This window comes from Myripristis murdjan, chromosome 9, assembly GCF_902150065.1.
Source record: "Myripristis murdjan chromosome 9, fMyrMur1.1, whole genome shotgun sequence".
NCBI lineage: Eukaryota > Metazoa > Chordata > Actinopteri > Holocentriformes > Holocentridae > Myripristis > Myripristis murdjan.
In genome coordinates, this window is record NC_043988.1 from 37,306,372 (window position 1) to 37,326,263 (window position 19,892).

The 19,892-nt window shown below is 43.0% G+C and overlaps 1 protein-coding gene across 3 annotated transcripts in view; it reads right to left on the reverse strand.

Annotated features, from left to right (window-relative positions):
* Window positions 1-19,892, reverse strand: part of ogdha (oxoglutarate dehydrogenase a) — a 50,365-nt gene that overhangs the window by 27,315 nt on the left and 3,158 nt on the right. Inside the window, exons 2-5 of one of the 3 annotated variants that reach the window (XM_030059473.1) lie at window positions 19,329-19,716; window positions 8,819-9,010; window positions 6,816-6,918; window positions 1,388-1,432 (exon numbers count right to left, since the gene is read on the reverse strand). In XM_030059473.1, the coding sequence (XP_029915333.1) occupies window positions 1,388-1,432; window positions 6,816-6,918; window positions 8,819-9,010; window positions 19,329-19,568 (580 nt within the window). In that variant the 5' untranslated portion in view covers window positions 19,569-19,716. Of the gene's footprint in view, window positions 1-1,387; window positions 1,433-6,815; window positions 6,919-7,501; window positions 7,596-8,818; window positions 9,011-19,328; window positions 19,717-19,892 lie in introns of all 3 variants that reach the window. The other 2 variants (XM_030059474.1, XM_030059475.1) reach the window with 2 other exon arrangements.

Consider the following 19,892-nt stretch of genomic DNA (forward strand, 5'->3'; position numbering starts at 1 on the left):
TGCATAATCTTTTTTCTTTGAGAGTATTATGAGAAACTTTGAAAAGCGGCTGATTTAACACGTCAACAGGCTCAGTGTTTCAGGATCCAGGCGGCCTGTGTTTAATACGTCATTAACAGAAAACACTCAGCCAGTGTTGCAGCAGAACCTCGTGTTTGAAGAAGCTCACTAATCCAGAGATCACTGCAGCTTCTATTTACTGTGATCGTGTGTTGTTACCTGCTGCTTACAGGTTGCTAACAGCAGGTAATGACAACACAGAGGCCGAGACACACAGGAGACACTCAGACAGACAGACAGACAGGCAGACAGACAGGAGTCAGACTGTCTGCATCACCGACACGTCTGTTAGCGTGTTAGCAACTTACTGACACACAATAACACAGTAGCTAAGTCAGTGAAAGTCTGAATGATCATTAAAGTCTGACATTAATGAAAAAATGGGGTTAAAACGAAGGAAAACACACCAAGTGAAGGTAAAACTAAACGACTTTCTGAGTTTCAGATGCGATAAATACACATTTAAGTATATTTGGTTGATTCTGCTGAACGTTTCCTGTGCACTGCGGCCCTAAAGGGACATTTCACTGCATAAGAAATTTTTAACACATATCAACATCAGCCGTCTCCACTAGCTTTACAAAAATGTTCATAATACCATTAATAATAATGTTACTGATAATTATCTGCTTTATTCTATAGAGCAAGACAATAAGAATATTAAGACTTTCTAGCTGCTGCTATTTTGAAATATACTGTACTGAACAAAGTACATGGAAAACAAACAAAAACAAACAAAAAATTCAAATGTTCAGTTCTTTTAATTCAATTAATCATGGTTAGTAATCATGAGAGCTGAAACTAACGATTATTTTCATTCTCGATTAATCGATTAGTTATTTAGTCATAAAATGGTGGAAAATGTCGATTCATAATTTCCCACAGTCCACGATAACATCCTCACGTCTCTTACAGAGGATTAAAGAAACCAGAAAATATTCACATCTGAGAAGTTGGAGTCAGAGGATTCGGACATTTTCCTCTTAAAAATGACTCAAAACCATTAAATGATCATCGAAACAGCTGGCAATTAATTTAATAGTTGGCAACTAATCGATTATTCGACTAATCGTTGCAGCTCTGACAACATTTAGCAGCTGAAATGCTTACAACCAAAATGAAATCTCTCTTTTGTCCATCAAAGTGCAGATCCCCTCTACAGGAGCTCCAACCTGGTGACAGAAGATTCCTGAAGCAGCCAGTCAGATGTCACCAGGTTCCTACAGACGCACAAACACGCCACTAAACTGAAAACCTTCTACGATACATGAACTAGGAGCTACAGGGTTCAGAGCGCTACGCAGCCACACAGCAGCAGTTTCCATACCTCCCACCGTCAGGACTCTCAGCCTCTCCTTGAATACAGCCACATCTTTGGGAGTAGGGGGTCGCCAGCAGGGGGCAGCAGAGGGAGGAGAGACCCGGACACCGTTATTGACCTACGACCCCTCTGAAACCGTCGGAGCAGAACCGCCGCGACGGCCATTTCACTCAAACAACAACCAGCATCAAACTGAAAACCCCGGCCCGGCAGCCCCGAGTCTCCAACACCGTTTGAAGGACATTTGAAACTAAACGGCTTCACGAGGGCCGTGATTTGTTTTGTCTGTAGAGGTCCTCAGTCCTCAAGGTCATGGTTCTCCACGCAGAGCTGAATCTAGATCTACGGCACTTACCTGTGGATTCTTGAAGATGTTTCACTCCCTCAGTTCTGACAGACTGGTGGGGAATGTGTGGAGACGTTCTCCAGGTCGTTGAAACCACTGGAACATCAGTGCTGCTTCCTGTGGTGACCAGCGTCGTCGGTGTGGGTGGAGTCACCTGAGTCCAAGAGTGAACGACGGCCTCCGACGTACAGCGCTGTCCTGTCATTCCTTCCCAGGAACTTGAACCATTTACCCTTGACCTGTCGTGACCCCAAAGACCACCAATTCTAATGACGGTGGTCCAAACACGCAGGAGCACCGGTGGTTTTAACCAGCAGTTTTAACGACCTGGAGAACGTCCCCACCAGTCTGTCAGACCTGCAGAGGTGAAACGCCTTCAAGAACCTGCAGACAGTCCAGCTGACCTCCATTCAACCCTACGTGGGTGATTTTGTTTTGGGTGTTGGAGAAAGAGGGGTGCAGCTTGAAACCATGCTGAGGTCACACTGGCCTCCAAACTGAAGCCAAACAACAACCAACCAGCACTTTGGGGGGGTGGGGGGTCCATGCATGAAGCCTCTGTACAGGTGACCTTCAGTGCTAATACACCTGCTCTGAAAATAGCCTGACAGGAAAGCCCTGTCATTAAATCTTAAACATCTTAAACAGTTATTTTCATAATTAGCTCATTTTCAGTCATTTTCAATTCAGTCATTTTAATTAAATACTGTATATATATGCACACGCTTTTTTGGGACTGCGTTCCAAGGTTATTCTAGTTCACTAAAACTGAACTAAAAACTATATAACTAGGTGTTAAAAACATTTTAGTTAACTGAAATAAAAATAAAAACTAGATTTTAGAGGAAAAAACTAACTGAAATGATTTGTTGGACATCGACAAAGTGATGGCAAACACCTCCCATATTGTAAGAACAAAACTAACTCCAACTAACACTGAAAGCAAACCCACTCTGGAAACTAAACTAACACTAAACTGGACTGAAAATAAAATGAAATAAAAATAAAAACTAATGAAAAACACAAAACTATAATAACTCTGTTGTTTTAATACAGGCTAGCCACCACTTGACTGGCCTCACTCCCTTTGTGTTTGTGCAGCTGATCCTAAACTGGACGACAACGAGGTGGTGGACAGCTTTTAAACAAGTTCTTATATGTGGATGTTGGACACTTGGCATGTTAAATAAAATAAAATAACATAACATTAAAAAAAAAAAAGTGAAACATATTTTATGATTGTAAACGGCCATTTCATTTCTTCAGAACTGGACTTTGTTTTACTTTGATGTTTTTATCTGTCTGACACTGAGCAACGCTGTGTTGTATTAAACGTGCTGTAGAAAATAAACCGACTCATGACTCAGCAGCAAGCAGCCAAGTCATGAGGGCAAACACTTTCTTTTGAGTCCCAAGGCTATTATTTCCTCTGGCAATTTTGAAAATCTTTCACTGGTGTGTACAGGAACAAACTCGAGTCCAGTGGTTTTGAAAGCTGAGATTAAATTACATTTTTAATGGTGAAAGACGGAGGTGCTGCAGACTGGCTTCACCACAGCGAGTTCAGTGTGCTTCTGAAGGACAATTCAAAAGGACACGTGGTGTGTGATGGGAAAATTCTCCAACCTGTGACCTTTCAGGAACGTGGCGGTCTCTCTCAACACTGCCCCGCCCTCCCCGCCTGTCCCACTGTGATTATGCAAGTTATTCAGGGGTTACGTAAAGGGTGGAAGGTCACCTTTACAGGAGGCGGGTCACGTGGCCGAGCGTCACAGCTGGTTCCTGAGGCCGCGGAGCAGCGACAGCACAGACCGAGCCAACGCCCACACACACACACACACACAGCTCACAGCTACACACACACACACACACCTGAGACAGCCAGAGCAAACAGACTGACCCCGAACACACCGTCAATACCTGCAGACACCAAAACACAGCACGCCGTCTGAACTACACAGCTTTTGAACAGGAGGACAACACAGCCTGAGGTTTCACTGATACCAGAGCGCAGACAGTCGACTGGAAACACCTGCATGAAACCCAGCAGCGCTGTTCCCTTTCCACCTCAGCGATTAAAATGTCACCTTTAGGCTTAGCGGATGAGATTAAGCTTGGCTGCTAAAAGTTGCATGTTGGGCAATTTGAGTAATTAGCATAATGGGCTAATTAATTACCAAACACTAGACATGGATAGACATGGATTTAGACTCTTAGATCACCTTGGCAAGTTAACTAAAGCAAAATTACAGCCATTTCCAGTTTTTGGCGACTAATTAGCTCATTATGCTAATTACTCACATTGCCCAACATGCAACTTTTAGCAGCCAAGCTTAATCTGATCCACTGAGCCTATAGACGGCATTTTATTCACAAAAGTTGAAAGGAAACAGCACTGCTGAGTCCAAGACATTTCCAGTAGACTAAGAGACTAGAACATTTGAGATAAAACACACACGGCTCCTGGTCAAACATTATGTAACAGTGTCAGCTCCCAAAAAACTGCACACACACACACACACACACACACGCACACACACACATAAAAGCGTTGGGAATAGGACGAACTAGTTAGTTAAAGGACACAAACAATATTTTCTATCTCTGCTTGTGTAACACTGGAAGGTAACTGTAAAAGGAGATTATTACACCAACAGCAGCACTACGCCAACAGTCCAGCAGCGTTTACGTGTGAAGGAGTATAAAGTGATTGCGGTGGTAAACCAGTAAACCAGCGATTCTACAGTGAAGGAAGCAGACAGGGTCCAGTCATGCAGCGCTGAAGCTAAAAGCCGACAGAGCAGCGAGGAGGAGAGTTCAGACGGCTTCATACAGACGAGGCCCACACTGACATGACGTACCACAGGCTTAAAAAACTCTTAGAAAAAAACCTCAGAAAACCCTGAGAACTTTGATTTAGGGCTAAGCAATCAGACAGAGCATCAAAACAACAGAGTCGGCTACTCTCTCTAGAAAAACTACATCTACCCACACAGCCGTCTCACCTCGTGTTTCATTAGCAAATTAAATGCAGTTTTCATAGAGCAGGAAAGTGCCGATGTCACACTGGTTACACAGGAGAAGGTCCCCGGTCACGCCTCCACGTCCATGTTTTGAAACTCACTTTTAAATTATTTCTGTTTCTAGAGATGTGTTGTTTGCCATCAACTTCTTGGATTATGCATTTGAACATAATCTGACAATAAATCGTGTTCTTCTGTTCCGTCCCAACAAGATTATTTTTATTAATGTTTTTTCGTGAACGACAAAAAGGACTACAGCTCTTCAAACGATCAGCTTGATCTGCCTTTAAAACATTTAATGAGGCCAGATTTGTGAGAGATTCTGCTTTTGAAACAGAACCAATCGATCAGACCGGACTGACCGATGGGAATCTTCCCTGGATAACCAGAGGTGACGTCCACACTTTCCCACTCTCTTTGGCCCTGAATTCACTGAACTGGAAGTGGACTGGGTGTAGCAAAGCGAGACTGTACAGAATTCACATTTTAAAAACTGTTTGGCTACACTCCAGAGTCTGCAGAACAACACCTAAAGAAATCGCCAGCAACAAGCTAACAGCTGCTTGTTCAACAAGCTAACAACTACAGCCCAGAGCCAAAACGTCCAAGCACAAGCCAAACAGCGATCCAAATGCTAAACGCCATCTGCTCAAAAGCAACAGCTGAAACACAGTCGCAGCTAAGAGCTACAGCAGCAGCTTTCTCCTGTCAGCTCAGGATGCTGTCGGCAGATTAGAAAACAGGGCGATGCACAGAGACAGAGAAGCTCAGGCTGGACAGTGAAGGCTTTCACCAACACTAAAACACTGCTAACAGTCCACAGGATTATGTTGTCTAATTAAAAGACAAAGAGCTGGAAGAAAAGCTACAGCTAGCAGCTAGGACGTAGAAGCTAAAAGCTAGAGCCTGCCGCAGGAAAGCGGCTCTAGGAAGAAACTAAAGAACAAGAACAGACCTGGGACTGATCGTATCTGAAATGATCTCAAATACTCATTATTTCTTGATGTGTCTCTTGTCAGATAAGAGTTTTTCTTATGTTTCTTAACTAGTCAGAGGCGACCTTATGCAACAAGTTTCTAAGTACTAAACACGACTAGGGAGAAGACACCGACGTTTCCGAGTGGGAGGCTCACATCTACGGTTTGTAACGATATACAGCGTTAACGCGTTTATGTTTTCGGTATATAACAAGACGCTAGAAACATTCCTGTTACACAAGGAGGCTTCTGGAAGCATTCCTGGTACACGAGAAGGTTCCAGACAATGAAGGCGAACACTGAATAATAAAAAAACAACATTAAAGCGCATACGAGAAGGTTCCAGGAACATTTTTTTCCCGGTACACAGGAAGATTTCAGATTTTTCTAGGCTTTTCCAGTAAAAAGACGTTCTTAGCAAACAGTTGTACGACGGTGACACAAAAGGTATAGGAGTCAATGAGAGCTCAGTTCTATAAACAGGAAGCAATCTTTGGTGTTCTCCTCATCTTCTTTGGTTGTATGATTTTAACTTTGATATGGCCTAACGAATAAAGGCATTTTAAGTGACATCCTTGGCTCGACGCGAGTGTGCCTGAAGACCAGGGGAGGCTCCTCTATAGTTTCTGGCTGCAGCAGTAGGTACTCATAGTTCAGTATGATACTGTTTACTGCTGTCAATATGTTCGAGCTTAATGGAAAGGCGTTAATCAGCGTGTCAATTAGTTCAGCCACGGAGTAGCACCTCTTAAAGCCCTGGCTGAGCCTTGACAAGTCAAAAACAGTTTACCTTCCAAGCAGAGCACTGAACCAGCAAAGACCGGCTCCTATTTACAGAACTGAGCTCTAATCGGCTCCAAAAGGTGTTCCAGAAACTTCCAACACTATGAGAAGTTTCCATTTTCGAGAGGAGAGTTCAGGAAGGCTCTAGAGACAATCGCAGCATACAGGAGGGTTTTTAACAGGTTTCTGTCATGCTGGTATTTGAGAGGGTTTCAGATACTACGGCAGCCAGGCTCGAGGCAGGCCAAGGACAGAACGGGGGGAAGGAGGCGTTCTGGTTGGTAGCTAAGGGTTTAGCTCCTCACCCAGCTTGTCGGAGGAAGTGATAATGTCAGTGGGGACGCATGAGTCCAGATCGGCGTCCATGATGCCGAGAGGGTCCAACTGGGCCACATGGTGCCCTCGAATCTACAGGGAGTGACAACAGCACAGAGCCCACCCAGGACAGGACGGGAGGAAGAGGAGGAAGAGGAGTGAAGGTGAGGAGTGGTACACCAGGAAGGGGGGGGGGGGGTGAAAGGAAGGAGGAGGACAGGACCAAATGATGAGGTAGGAAACGCAGAGACAACAGAGGGAAAGGAAGGCGTCAGGTGAGGTGGAGGATGGGAGGAGGTTAAGGTAGTTGTTTGGAGGTGATGAAATGAAATAACCGACGGAGAAAAAGTGGAGAGATGTGTGGAGAAGCAGGATGGAGTTGGAGATTTTAGGAAGTAAAAAGTAGGGTAAAATAGAGAAGAGTGCAAGAAAAGAAAAAAGAAAAGGGGACAAACGGAGAGAGAGGGAAAAACCAAGGAGAGGAGGGAGAGGTTGGAGACAAGAGCAGGGTGGGACACCAGTGTAAAGGCAGAAAAAAAAGAAAAAAGAAAACAGGTAGATGAAGAAGGAGAAATTTGAAGAGAGAGGAGAAAACAGAGGGAGGGTGGGAGGGAAAAGCAGCATTAAACACCACAGACTGGCAGCAGATCGTCTTTTAGTCTTTAAGCATTCTCACCGACGTGCTGGAAGCCGGTATTGACCGGAGCATCGTCAAAATTCACACAGCTGATCCCCAGCGGGTCCAACTGGGCATTGTGATGCCCCATCACCTAGACATACACACCACGTTATCACACAGCAGGGTTATTACTGAAATGTGAAGATTTAGTCTCATACCCATCACCTGCAGACTGATAATCAGCTTCCAGCACCATGCTATCACATTTCAGTTTTAATACTGTAATATGAAGATTTATTCTCATAACATTTCCTCTGGATATGTCATTCACACAGGACAGTTAATATTTTAACTACATGAAACATTATTCCAATATCTATCACCTTTATACTTAATCAAATCAAAAGGTAATCAAAAGGTAATCACCTAGAATTAGCATCAATAACAACAGTAATAACAACAACAGTAAAAATAATAATGATACATACATATATACAGTTACATAAATACTAAATGAAAAACATAAACACAAAAAGGCGTTCTGAGCTTTAAGTCAACACTGACACACAGTCGTCGTTTCAGGAATTAGAAAGTGGTTTGGAGGTTATATCAGCAATAAAGTTCAGGTGACTGTGCCAATACTTATACTTACACATTATGAATTACACATGAGCTCAAACTTTGAAAAAAACATTTTCCCAGAGCTGCGAATAAGCTGCAGTTTACCATAATAAAATAATTAAAATAGTACTTGTTTTATTGTAATTATTAACAATAGATGTGCAATGCAGTAAATTCCAAAAAAATGCCATCCATGGATTTATTACCTGAAAGTGCTGTGAAGGAACTGGACACCATTTTATTAACAACAAAGCTCAACTCATCTGCAAATAAATGCTGTTCAGTTAACAAACTGAACTGAATTTATTAGACTGAATGAAGATGAGGCCGTCACCACACTGGACTCTGAGCGGCCGACAGCGGCTGCTCCTCAGATTCATGTGAGGTCAACTGCAGCTCAGAGGCTGAAAACTGGCCTGATGGGGCAAATTTAAATAATGTGGGGAAGCAATGAAGGCCAAGTCCAGTGGTGGTGCATTTCTGTGAATGTGACTGAAACTGACTTGGGGAAAAAAAGCACAGATCTTGGATATAATCATCTGTGTGTATATAAACAGGAAAGTTTAATTAGTAAAATGGTCAAGCTTGAATTAAAATAAACTGGGATTTGGATCCTGTGTCACGTCATGTTGGGAGCCTGGAATTTCAAGCAGCGCCCCCCAAAGGCTTGTCTAGATCCATCATTCAGCAGTGTGTGTGTGTGTGTGTGTGTGTGTGTGTGTGTGTGCATACAAACCAGCACAGTGTGTGTACCTGGTAGGCCCTGATGAGAGACTGGACCGCCAGATGATCCTCCACCAGTTTCTCCACATTGGGCTGAGCTGCAACCATTGAGGAGAACTGGGGCACAGCGACGCCCCCTGCTGGAGACATAGCCAGAGGACTCTGGTAGGCCGAGCCTGGAGGAGCGCCAGCGTTAGCGTTACGGAAAAACACATCCCATGACTGGATGGGAGGAGGACAGAAAGAAGAGAGGAGGACAAAAGAGAAGCTTTTAATAACCAAGTGAATGAAAGAAAACAGCTCATAAACCTCCGTAACACACTGTGTGTGTGTTCAAGGGTTTTTTCCTGACATTCCAGTCATTCCTGGTCTAAACATTACCACGTCTAGTCACGTCTGTTTGATAAGACCATCCCCTAACTGTGCATTCAGACCAAACACAAAGTTTTTCACAAGGTGCAATTCCATTCGAGGTCAAGGCGGTGCCCTTTGGAAGAATCCCTCAAATCTGCGCAGCAAAATCTGCAGGATTAGTGAAGAACTGCTAAAACCCCCTAGAACTGAGGGACCTGTCAAACACTGGAACCAAAAAAGAGGTACCCCTGAAACCCTGAGACCCCCAGCTCTCAAAGACCCCTGAGGAACTCCTGACCTGCATTAAGCATCAGTGGAACCACAAGATTCTCCTAATCAATTTTGGAGGGAATGGCTGGAAAAAAACAAACAAAAACTCCTCAAAGGAACCCACTGGAACACCAAAAGCCCATAAAGAGCTCTTGAAACCCTCTGAATAACCCTTGGAACTCAAGAACCCCATGAAGGAACTACAGAATCTCTGTGACGGAGTAAGGAACCTAAAGAACTTCCAAAAGGACTGCTGGAATTTCTCAAACCACCTGAAGGACCCATACAGGACCTTTTGAAGAGCCTGGAGCCAGCCTGACACGCCAGAGGATCCCCTGTAAGACCCAACACCAAACAGGGGACTAAGGCCCCACCGTGACCTCTGACCTCCCTGTGGACAGGGGCTAGAGAAAAGGAAGAACTTCCCTCCTCACGGCTGATGTTCATGTTAAGGCTCTAGCTGTTTCCTCTGCACTTCCCTGCCTGTGTTGGTGTATCAGGTTTCCAGGCTGCTTGTCAAATTCATACCAAACTAATGAGTCACCGCCTCTCTGCCCGGTGCAGAAACTACTTCTCATTCTGCCTACAGGAAAAAAATAAAAACGCTCTCAGTTCTTCACCACATTCATGTGGTCAGTGTGAACCTCAGTTATGAAGCCATAAAAGAGAGTGACTGCAGCGGGGATGGGTGTGGGGGTGTGATGTGCAGCAGGAGAATCCGGAGCAGAGGGTGTGTGCTCTGCTCTGGATTCCTGTCTACACAAGAATCCTGTCCTGACTCTTGCTTCTGTTCGCCATGTTGTTCCGCCCGCTTGCAGTAACCATAGCAACAAAGACGCCACAGCATTCCTTGTGAGTCGAGCATGCGCAGAGGTAACTGAATATTCCGGTACGGGGCATTTTCCGACTAAGGTGTTTACATGGCACAGTATTCCGGTTGGAACAGGCACATGCCAGAGGAATGATTCTGAATTCTCTCCAACAGGAATATGACCTTAATCGGGTTCGGTGTGTTTACATGACTCGTGCACAACCGGAATATTGAGGATTGTGAATTTCCCAGTTTGGGATCAATAAAGTATACCTATCTATCTATCTATCTAGGATATTCTGAATAATACAGGAATATGGCGTGCATGTAAACGTGCTCAACGTGAAAAAAGATGAGGCTTTTTTCTCATGTCCTGATAGGAGTTTTACACAGGCTTTGGATTTATTCTAGTCTTTAGTCTTAGATTTTTGTCACAATGTGACTTGTTTCATTCAGTCTAGTTACTGTGAAGTCGACCAAACATCTGACTGTAATCGTGTACTCTGTACCGATTTAATTTGTGTAATTGTGTTTATAGGCTTATCACTCTATTACTGGCTTGTACTGCATAAGATATTCTCAGACGGTGAGTCTGCATTTGGTGTTGGACTGACAAAATGCTATACCATTGTAGCGTCCCAAACTCGTTTTACTTACTTATCCAATACTTATTGAAGGTGTTTTTTTGCTCTGAAGATACTGCATCCTGCATGATTAAAACACAGAATATGTGTTATTTCTCTAGACTGCACTTAACTGTTGTTTTTTTTCCCCAAAACTTACTGACACTGACCTCAATATAATCTGGAGCAAAATCACTCGAAACTGTTGTGAGATTTTTGAAGGGAAACACATTGGGGTTATTTTGTTTTCCATCAGGATTAAAACATGTTTTTTTTTCAACAGATGTTTCACTCTTCAGCCTCTTCTCCCTGATATGGGACTACACAGTCAACACACCCAACAATTCATGAAAAAAAAAATAAATAAAAAAATAAAAAAAATCAGTGCACAGAGTTTGGCTCGTTTTTCTACAATATTAAAAAAAAAAGAAAACAAAAAGAGGAGGACTGGGTGAAAGGCTGAAGTGGGAGGAGGAGCTGCTGAAGAGGCTGAGTCAGGCTGCAACTTGAAACCATTTGCAACCCATACAGTCATTTTTAGTAATTTTGCTCTAAATTAGATTAAAATGAGGAGACAAAAAGCGGCAGAAGCCCAGTTGTTTGCTGTGTAACAGGATTTCTGAGGCTACCAGCTTCAGTTTCCCTCAGTAGTGAACAGAACCAGACAGAACCAACTGCTCTGACCACAGCTTTATTTTCTTTATTAAGTGTTTTTAGGGCTTTCATTTAAACCATCTGAATCTGCCTGTTTGGTCCAGAGCAGTCAGATGTGGTTCTGAGTTGCTGTCTGCACTCAGTGTTGCTCATGCTGGTCTGAAATCCATCTGATGTGATCGATATGTGAGACAACATGGAAAATGCGTTCTCCTGGTTTCCTCTGAGGTGATCCATTCATAAAATGCCCTGATGTGACTTCTCCAAACTTTTCTTTTTTCATGCTTTTATGGTCTTCCCTTGTTAACAACAACAACCAAAATGTTGAGCTGCTGTTTCCCTTCATTTCTGTTTTGTTTTGACAAATCCACATGTAGTTAGTAGCCTATGTCCTGTTGACGAAACTTCATGTACATAACCTTTGCTGGTATTAAGACACTTTAAATTAAATTTGCTTGGCTTTGCAAAGAACCTAATCAGATTCTCTGAGTTTCCCTGCTTGACATTTTTCCAAATTCCAGGATATTCCAGGGATTCCAGGCCCAGTGAGAGCCTTGATAAGGAGCTGAGCAGCAGGAGAGCCTCTACCAACAGCTGACACAAATGGTCTTTATAATTCAATCAGATTAACAGTGTACAGGTCCTGAGGGGGCCATCTTGGAAGTCATGAAATAAATTTACGGTCCAGCATGAATATAATCTGTAAAGCTGAACGGAGCCTCAGCTTCTCTCATTAAATGTGTTTTGCTGCTGTTCAAGGCTTTGCCACAGTTACTGCCCTGACTCTGACCCAGGCCTGGCCTGGCCTGGTCTTGTGACCATCACCAGGGCAACCAGGATGCCTGACGTAGTTATGGCAACCTGACACCCTGTTGCCCCCGGAGACAGGACACTCGGACCCCAGTGGTGTTCTAGCTAACAGAACAAGGGCCGTGATCGGCTTTACTAAACTCTGAACTTTTGTTTGCGGAGCAGAAGGAAAGCAGGAGGCGGCTGGAGCCCCGACAGAAACGCACAACAGCAACAACATGAAGCTTTCACAGTGAACACAAACACACTGTCTGGCTCTCAGAGGTGTTCAGGACAAACCAGTGAGGGCAGGTCAGAGCGGAGGGAGAGCAGGAAGCACAGCAGCCTCGACTTCAAACCACGTCACTCTGCCAAAACTAATACATTAATAAATCATAGAGGACAGACATAGAAATATTTAAGCTATATTTGTTTTGACTATTGGCTGCAGCTAAAAACAACAACAGCGGGACACAGCACTGATACAAGAGGCAAACACTGCTCCTCAGTGGACTTCACGGTTAGCATCAGGACGGCTCATTAGCGGATCTGCAGTCAGTGAGATTATCAGGATTATCAGTTCAGCCGAGGCCAGAGCTACACATCCAGCAAATATCAAGCAGGGAAAACAAAAACCTCATTAAGTTTATGTTGTTTACATTTTGAAATGGAAAATTTAAGCACAAGGGAGTGAAGCGATGTCCATCATACAAAAACTTCCTAATTTGTACATCCTGTTTGAACTCTGTTCATCTGTAATGACTGCTCTCCTAAATCGAATCCAACCATAGTTACCATGGTTACCACTCAATGTTGTTGCCCTACTTAAGGAAATAAAATGTGTATTACACAAGCATCCTATCTTGCCAAAATCTTGGTGTGGTTTATTTATTTAAACATATAAAAATGTTATAAAAAGATACGGAATAAAATGAGCAGGGAAATGTGAGAGAATTAGCCTAAAAACCCTCAGCGGGCTTGAAACATGGCAGCGTATTACTGGAAAGTATACACAATTTGTATGTGTCATGCCAATAATTTAAACTAAAGTTAGGAGAGTTTTTTTAAGATATGTTTTTACTTTTGTGTTACTCTCCTAACAGTTTCACCAGGTTGCGTTAGCTAACTTGTTTAATCCGTACGGCTGCTTTTTTATTGCTTTGACAGAACCAACAAGCAGAACTAATTCTCCAAAAGTCCTTTGGCAGACTGAACCATGTGTCACAGTTTGATGACATCACACTCATTAGTAGAGCCAGGCTCCGCCCCCCGGCTGCAGGTTGCCCAGCGGCCGCTGCCAGGCCACGTGCAGCTCTGCCAACAAACCACCTTTGTTTTCACAGAGATTTTCAAAGGGAAGAAGGAGCAGCAGCAGTTCATGTGTCTCCTTCCTCGCTGGTTTCCAACAGAGGAGAAACTCACTGCACCTTCACATTTCTATACAACACGACTGGATATAGGATCGGTGCAAGTCACCAATGTGCAATAAGCTGAAGTGAAATATTTTATTTCTTTGTTTCAGCAGCTAAAAACTGTATTTTCTCTTAACTGTCCATAGCATATTTTGATCACTTGTATGTATATAATCCTAACTGCACTACTGTAAATAGGGCCACTGCAATTCCCCATCATGGCTCATAACTTGTATCATTTTTTATTATATTGTTTCTATCTTGTTTTTATAGATTACAGAAACACTTTTACATACATTTTCTATATTTTATATATTTACTTATACACTTTGCACTTTAATTACTTCTTTAACTCTTTTTTCCCCAACTATTTTGTATTTTAGTTAGTTTGAACTCTCTCTAGGTTTAATGGCTTTTATGTGTGAATGCTGCGTCCGGAGGATCGCCTCTCATTTGGTTGCACCTCTGTGCAATGACAACAAAGGAATCTTGAATCACACAAATCAAGACGGCATTTTACCAAGGGTGCGGGACACCTGGAGTTACCGAGCTGCTTGATGGTCTCTGTTGCCAATGGTTACAGTGAGGTAAAGAAAGTTGTGTCAGTTGCTAGGTAACAGACATTAAAGTGGATAAGCCATGTTGCCTTGAGTATTTAGGATTTCCTAGCCTGAGGCAAAACAGGATTCCTAAAGTTACTTAGGATTTGCTTCTGGGATACCAAACTGGGAAAAATCCTATCTGAGAGACAGGAAGTTTCCTGGACAATCAGACAAAACAAAACACCAGTCTGCATGAGGAAGCCAAGAGCAGGTAAACTGCGTGTCTGCAGGTTTTCATTCCAACCTAAAACTCTACACAGAGAGGAGGAACTCATCACTGAAATCACCTGGTGGAGTTTTGGGCTGGAGTGAAAACCTGCAGCCTCTTGGCCTCCAGGGTTCCTGTTCCCCGCCCCTGCCCTGGAAACCTGCGGGATCACACTCCTGAAACCAAACTCCCACCAGAAGATATTCAAAATGAGAGGCTGTGATCAAACAACAGGCTGTGATGTTTATAGACTTAAGGACATGACGGGGAAGTGGCTGGAAATGAGAGGGAGTAGAGGGATGTTAGAAAGATGCAGCGAGGTGGAAGCTGCTGAATCTGTATCCCATCAGGGCCGTTACTCAGATCTAACCAGAACTGCTTCAAGAACAAAGTCTGTCTGGAATGAAGGTCTTTTTTTTTTTTTTTTTTTCAATGAGTGTGTCAGAGATACATTGTGTGTCCAATCTATTTTCTATTTTCCGTGCCGGGAAACTCCCTCACTTTGTTCTGGTACCCATTAGAGCCCTACAGCCTGTAGATGAGTCAGACCAGCCTGGGAGACAGCCCAGCCTAAAACCCAGTTTACAACTTGAGACCAGAGTCATTATGTGATCAGTCAGCTTCCTGCAGGCTGATGAACCAGTCGGTGGTTAGACTGAATTTAGTCGACAGATAGGAACAGTGAGTTTCCATCACTCAGCGACAGAGAAGGAAAAATCTCTCCAACTCAAAGGGACAAAAGGCTGGATGGTTTTACAATTTTTACAAGAGCTTGTTTGATTTTGACTAAGGCTGAACCAAACAGTAAAAAATTAAAAAATACTGCAGTTCTTCTGTTCTCATGAATTTCAACTGTGGTATGACTCACAATTTTAGTGGAAATGATCTTTTTTGCATTATAATTTCCTTTTTCACTGAGAAAACTCTCTGTGCCAAAAACACATTGCCTTACGTCAGCAGAATACAATGCATAGGCCAGAACGTCTCTGTAGCACAACAATAATGCACTTAAAATGCTGTTTTATCATATTCTACCTTCACTAAAAAACTGCAGCTCCTACGAACTGGATATTACAAAAGGACATACTGCAATTTTTATGTTATTCTGATTAATTATTCAGCCCTAGTTTTGCATGTTCCTAGATCTTGAGAAGTTATTCAAAATCCACATCTTTAATTTACTTAACTCTGCGAGTCAACAATTAAATCTCAAATTTAATAAACAAATTTATTCCATATGTGTCCCAACAATGTGAGCCACTTTAAGTTTCATGCTGATGCCAAGAACAGAATGTATGTTTGCTCTCTCCCTGACAGAACAGTGTGTGCTGCCATGAGAACAGGAGTCTCAACACAGGAAACACTCTCCAAGAGCTTAACACAAATCCTGAGCTGCAAGATGAGTTTTTACCTCCAAATGAGATTTATTTAGGCCAACTCAAGGGCTTACATAATGTAAATGTAGCCCTGGAAAAAAAAAAAACAGTGTAACAGGATCAAGTTTTGTCGGTTCACACCTCTGTACATGTTTTTCCAACTTCAGAAGTGATGTAAAATTACATAACTTTTCCATAACCTAACCCTAACCCTAACCCTACAACTGTTACTTCCTGATCTGTTCATGTTTTGTAATGACATCCAGATCCTGCAATATTCCTGTACATTAACCAATTTGGAAAATTACCTGACCTCCATAGATTGTTCAATGAAAATGCCTTGAAATTCCAGGATATTCCAGGACAGATGCTGCCATATCTCACTTTATCTTTACTGTTTAACTGTTTCACCGTCCTGTTGGATTTTTTTGAGTATTCAGAGTAAGGAAACATGTAATCACATCACCTGATCTCCTGCCAGTTACTCACAATAACTGAAGTCCATTTACAATGATGACAACCACAGCCATTTTTCCCACATCACTTTGGGCTCACACACGATCACACGTCCCTTCCCTCCTGCTACGTTCCTCTAACGGAGCGCAACACTCCAAACTGAAGCTCGGTGATGGTGACCGCTGAACTGCTAAACACACCTGGATGAAGCGTTTACATGGCTGTTTCTGTCAAAGGCTGGTACGTGGCTGATTCTGTGCCCACGGGGCAGGAAAGTCTATGTGTCCGATGTGTGTTATACATGTACATGACAGAGCTGGGCGATAAGAACAACATCAAATAGGACAATATTTCTGACCAAAAACCTCAGAGTCGATATTGTGATGATATTGTAGGGAAGAGTAACTGTGCTGTCAACAAAACTTTAACATAATTAGATATTTGCAATGTGGATATGATGATGAAACATCTTCAAGTGAATCTACTGAGGTTTCAACTTTCAAAGAGTTGAAACCAAATTATACACATTAGCAAAAAGAAAATGATACAAGAAATTCCAAAATATATCATAAAAATAAACTAAGTAAACTTTGATTGGAGGGTGAGATAAAATCTTTCTGAATATGAACCAGGAAAAGGGTAAAAAACCAAAACACCCACACTTCTACCATATTGTGATATTACAATATCCAAGATATTTATTCCCATATCACAATATTGATACAATATTGCCCAGCCCTAGTACATGCCTGTGTGTGTATATTATCTATGTTCATGCCTGTGTGTGTGTGTGTGTATTATATTACGTATGTACATACCTGTGTGTGTGTATTATGTTAAGTATGTTCATGCCTGTGTGTGTGTGTGTATATGATATTATGTATGTACATGCCTGTGTGTGTGTATATGATATTATGTATGTTCATACCTGTGTGTGTGTATATATTATGTATGTACATGCCTGTGTGTGTGTATATGATATTATGTATGTTCATGCATGTGTGTGTATATTATATTATCTATGTTCATGCCTGTGTGTGTGTGTATTATATTATGTATGTTCATGCCTGTGTGTGTGTTATGTGCACAGACGTACAGCACGTCCACAGCAGCTCCTGGACTCACTCTGTTTTTACAGCCTGTTTGGATTCATGTGACATTTTACTGGATTTTGGGTTGTATTGTTTTAACAGAATATTACAACACTGCCCTGAGTGATTCATGAGATCAATATTTTTAGAGTGTATTCTGTGAGTGTGTGTGCAAGCAGTCCTGCTGTGTAGCTTCCACCTAGCTCAGGAGGCTAATAACAGCAGGGTCACCCTGCCTGATCCTTATGTAACATGCAACTTCTCACACACACTCACACACACACACACACACACACACACACACACACACACACACACACACACACACACTATATCACGTTACACTGTGACTCAGGGCTGTATGATTTACTGTGTACAACTGTTGGACTGGTTGTATTTCCTCTGTTAAAAGCCACAGGTTGTGTGCAGACTGAAGCTCAGCTGTCCCCTGCAGCCGGAGGCTGACCTCACGATGACGTCAGGCTGTAGGAAACACGTCTGAGCAACTTTAAAATACCCCTCAAGGCAGGGGGTTTCAAAGTGGGGTCCTCTGCAGTATGAGACAGTTTAATTAACCACACACTGTTATGATACAAAAAATGTGTGGATGATGATTTTAACATGATGTGTCAATCTCACCACTCCAATCTGTTTGCTGGTGTTAAAGTGTCACATCTAAACAATTTAACACTGAACAAAACCCCAAACAGCTTTTTCATAGCAGAGTCCAGAGGGCAGAAACACTTCAAATGTCAACAAATCATGTCCTCTCCACACACCCTCACACAGCAGACCCTTCTGCTGCCTGTCATTCACTCCTCAGACGGGGCCTCGGCCTCCGGCAGCTCATCTGCTCGGCTGCTTTGTAAAGTTTTGTGGGACAGAGGTTGTGTGTCAGGTGAGTCGCTTCTGTCCCAGTAAAATATGTTTATCCACATCACCGTGCTGACGTTCACACAGCAGCAGTGTGTCTCATCCTGAAAAGGCTCACGTTACACTCTGCCCTCCAGGTGGCGCCACCTCACCCTGTTGTATGTCATGTGTTATTGCACAAAGTGCTGACTGGGCAGAAAACTTTTTACTTCCTCAACCTGAAACACACTCACAGACCACTGACCAGCAAACACACCACTACTACTGTTGCAAGTGCAACTACTACTACTACTACTGTGCCTACTACTACAACTACTACTACTGCTATTACAACTACTACTACAACTACTGGTACTGCTTTTACAACCACTGCTGCTTGATGGTTAATTACTCAGCCTCAAGAATATGATTAATTTTTGTTCATGTCAATCCATTAATCAACAGTTCATTTACTGTATAAATGGAGGCCATTTCCTGTCGTATTTCATCTTTTTTTCTGCAACTAAAGTTTGTCTGTCGTTGCATTAATTCAGTTGCAGTAGACAAATAATTCTGCACTCTGCCTGCCTCTCATTACAAAATGCTTTGGTACTCAGGCTTTTATTTTGTTTTCTGATGTCTACCCTAAGTCTTAAATGTCTATCCATATATCAAATGCCGGGGGGAAAAAAAAGCTTTGATTGCAGACATGTTGCTTGGCAGAAGAGAGCCGACCTCGTCCGCTTAGGAGACAGAAGTCTAGACCATTTATTCTTCGCACTGACGCAGCTTCTGATCTTTGGACCATATTTATACTGCTCAATACACAGCCTCACTATAAAATGATAACTCTAAACTGTTGTCCAAACTTTAGAATTTTATATTAATTGTTTTTATATTTGTTTTGTTTTCATTCGTGCTGTTTCTGATTAATATGACCAACCAGACAAAATCCTTTGACTTCTTTCAGGTAAAAAACAGATTCCGACTGTGCGGAGGCTGCAGTTCCCCTCCAGACCAGCAGGGGTCTGGCTCTCCTCACCTTGTGCACACTCTTGGGGTTCTCCAGCCAGGCGAAGTACATCTCCTCCACGTAGTTGGAGCTCGTCCCATTCAGAAATGGTTCTGAGGCCACCGGTGCTGTGTAGCACCTGATTGGCTGAAACGTCCTTGTGCCGCCGACACCGGCGACTGTGAGTGGCCGCTGCTGGCCAACAGTCTGAGCCGCCTGAGAGGCGGTGAGCGGCCGCAGCCGCGCTGCACAAGTCCTTAAACGATGCATCAGCAGTCCTTAAAGTGTCTCACACACACACACACACTCTGTGGTGGTGAGTCTGAAATCCTCAACGACAGGAAACAAAGTCCTCCGGTTCCACCGCACAACAGGAAACACTGACAGGACCGGTCCACTGTCCAGAGCCGTCTGTCCACTGAGAGAGAGGGAGAGAGAGAGACACACCGTCAGACTGAGAGAGAGAGAGAGACACACCGTCAGACTGAGAGAGAGAGACACAGTCAGACAGAGAGAGAGAGAGAAACAGTCACAGAGAGACAGACACTGTCAGACTGAGCGCGAGAGAGAGGGAGAGAGAGAGACACACAGTCA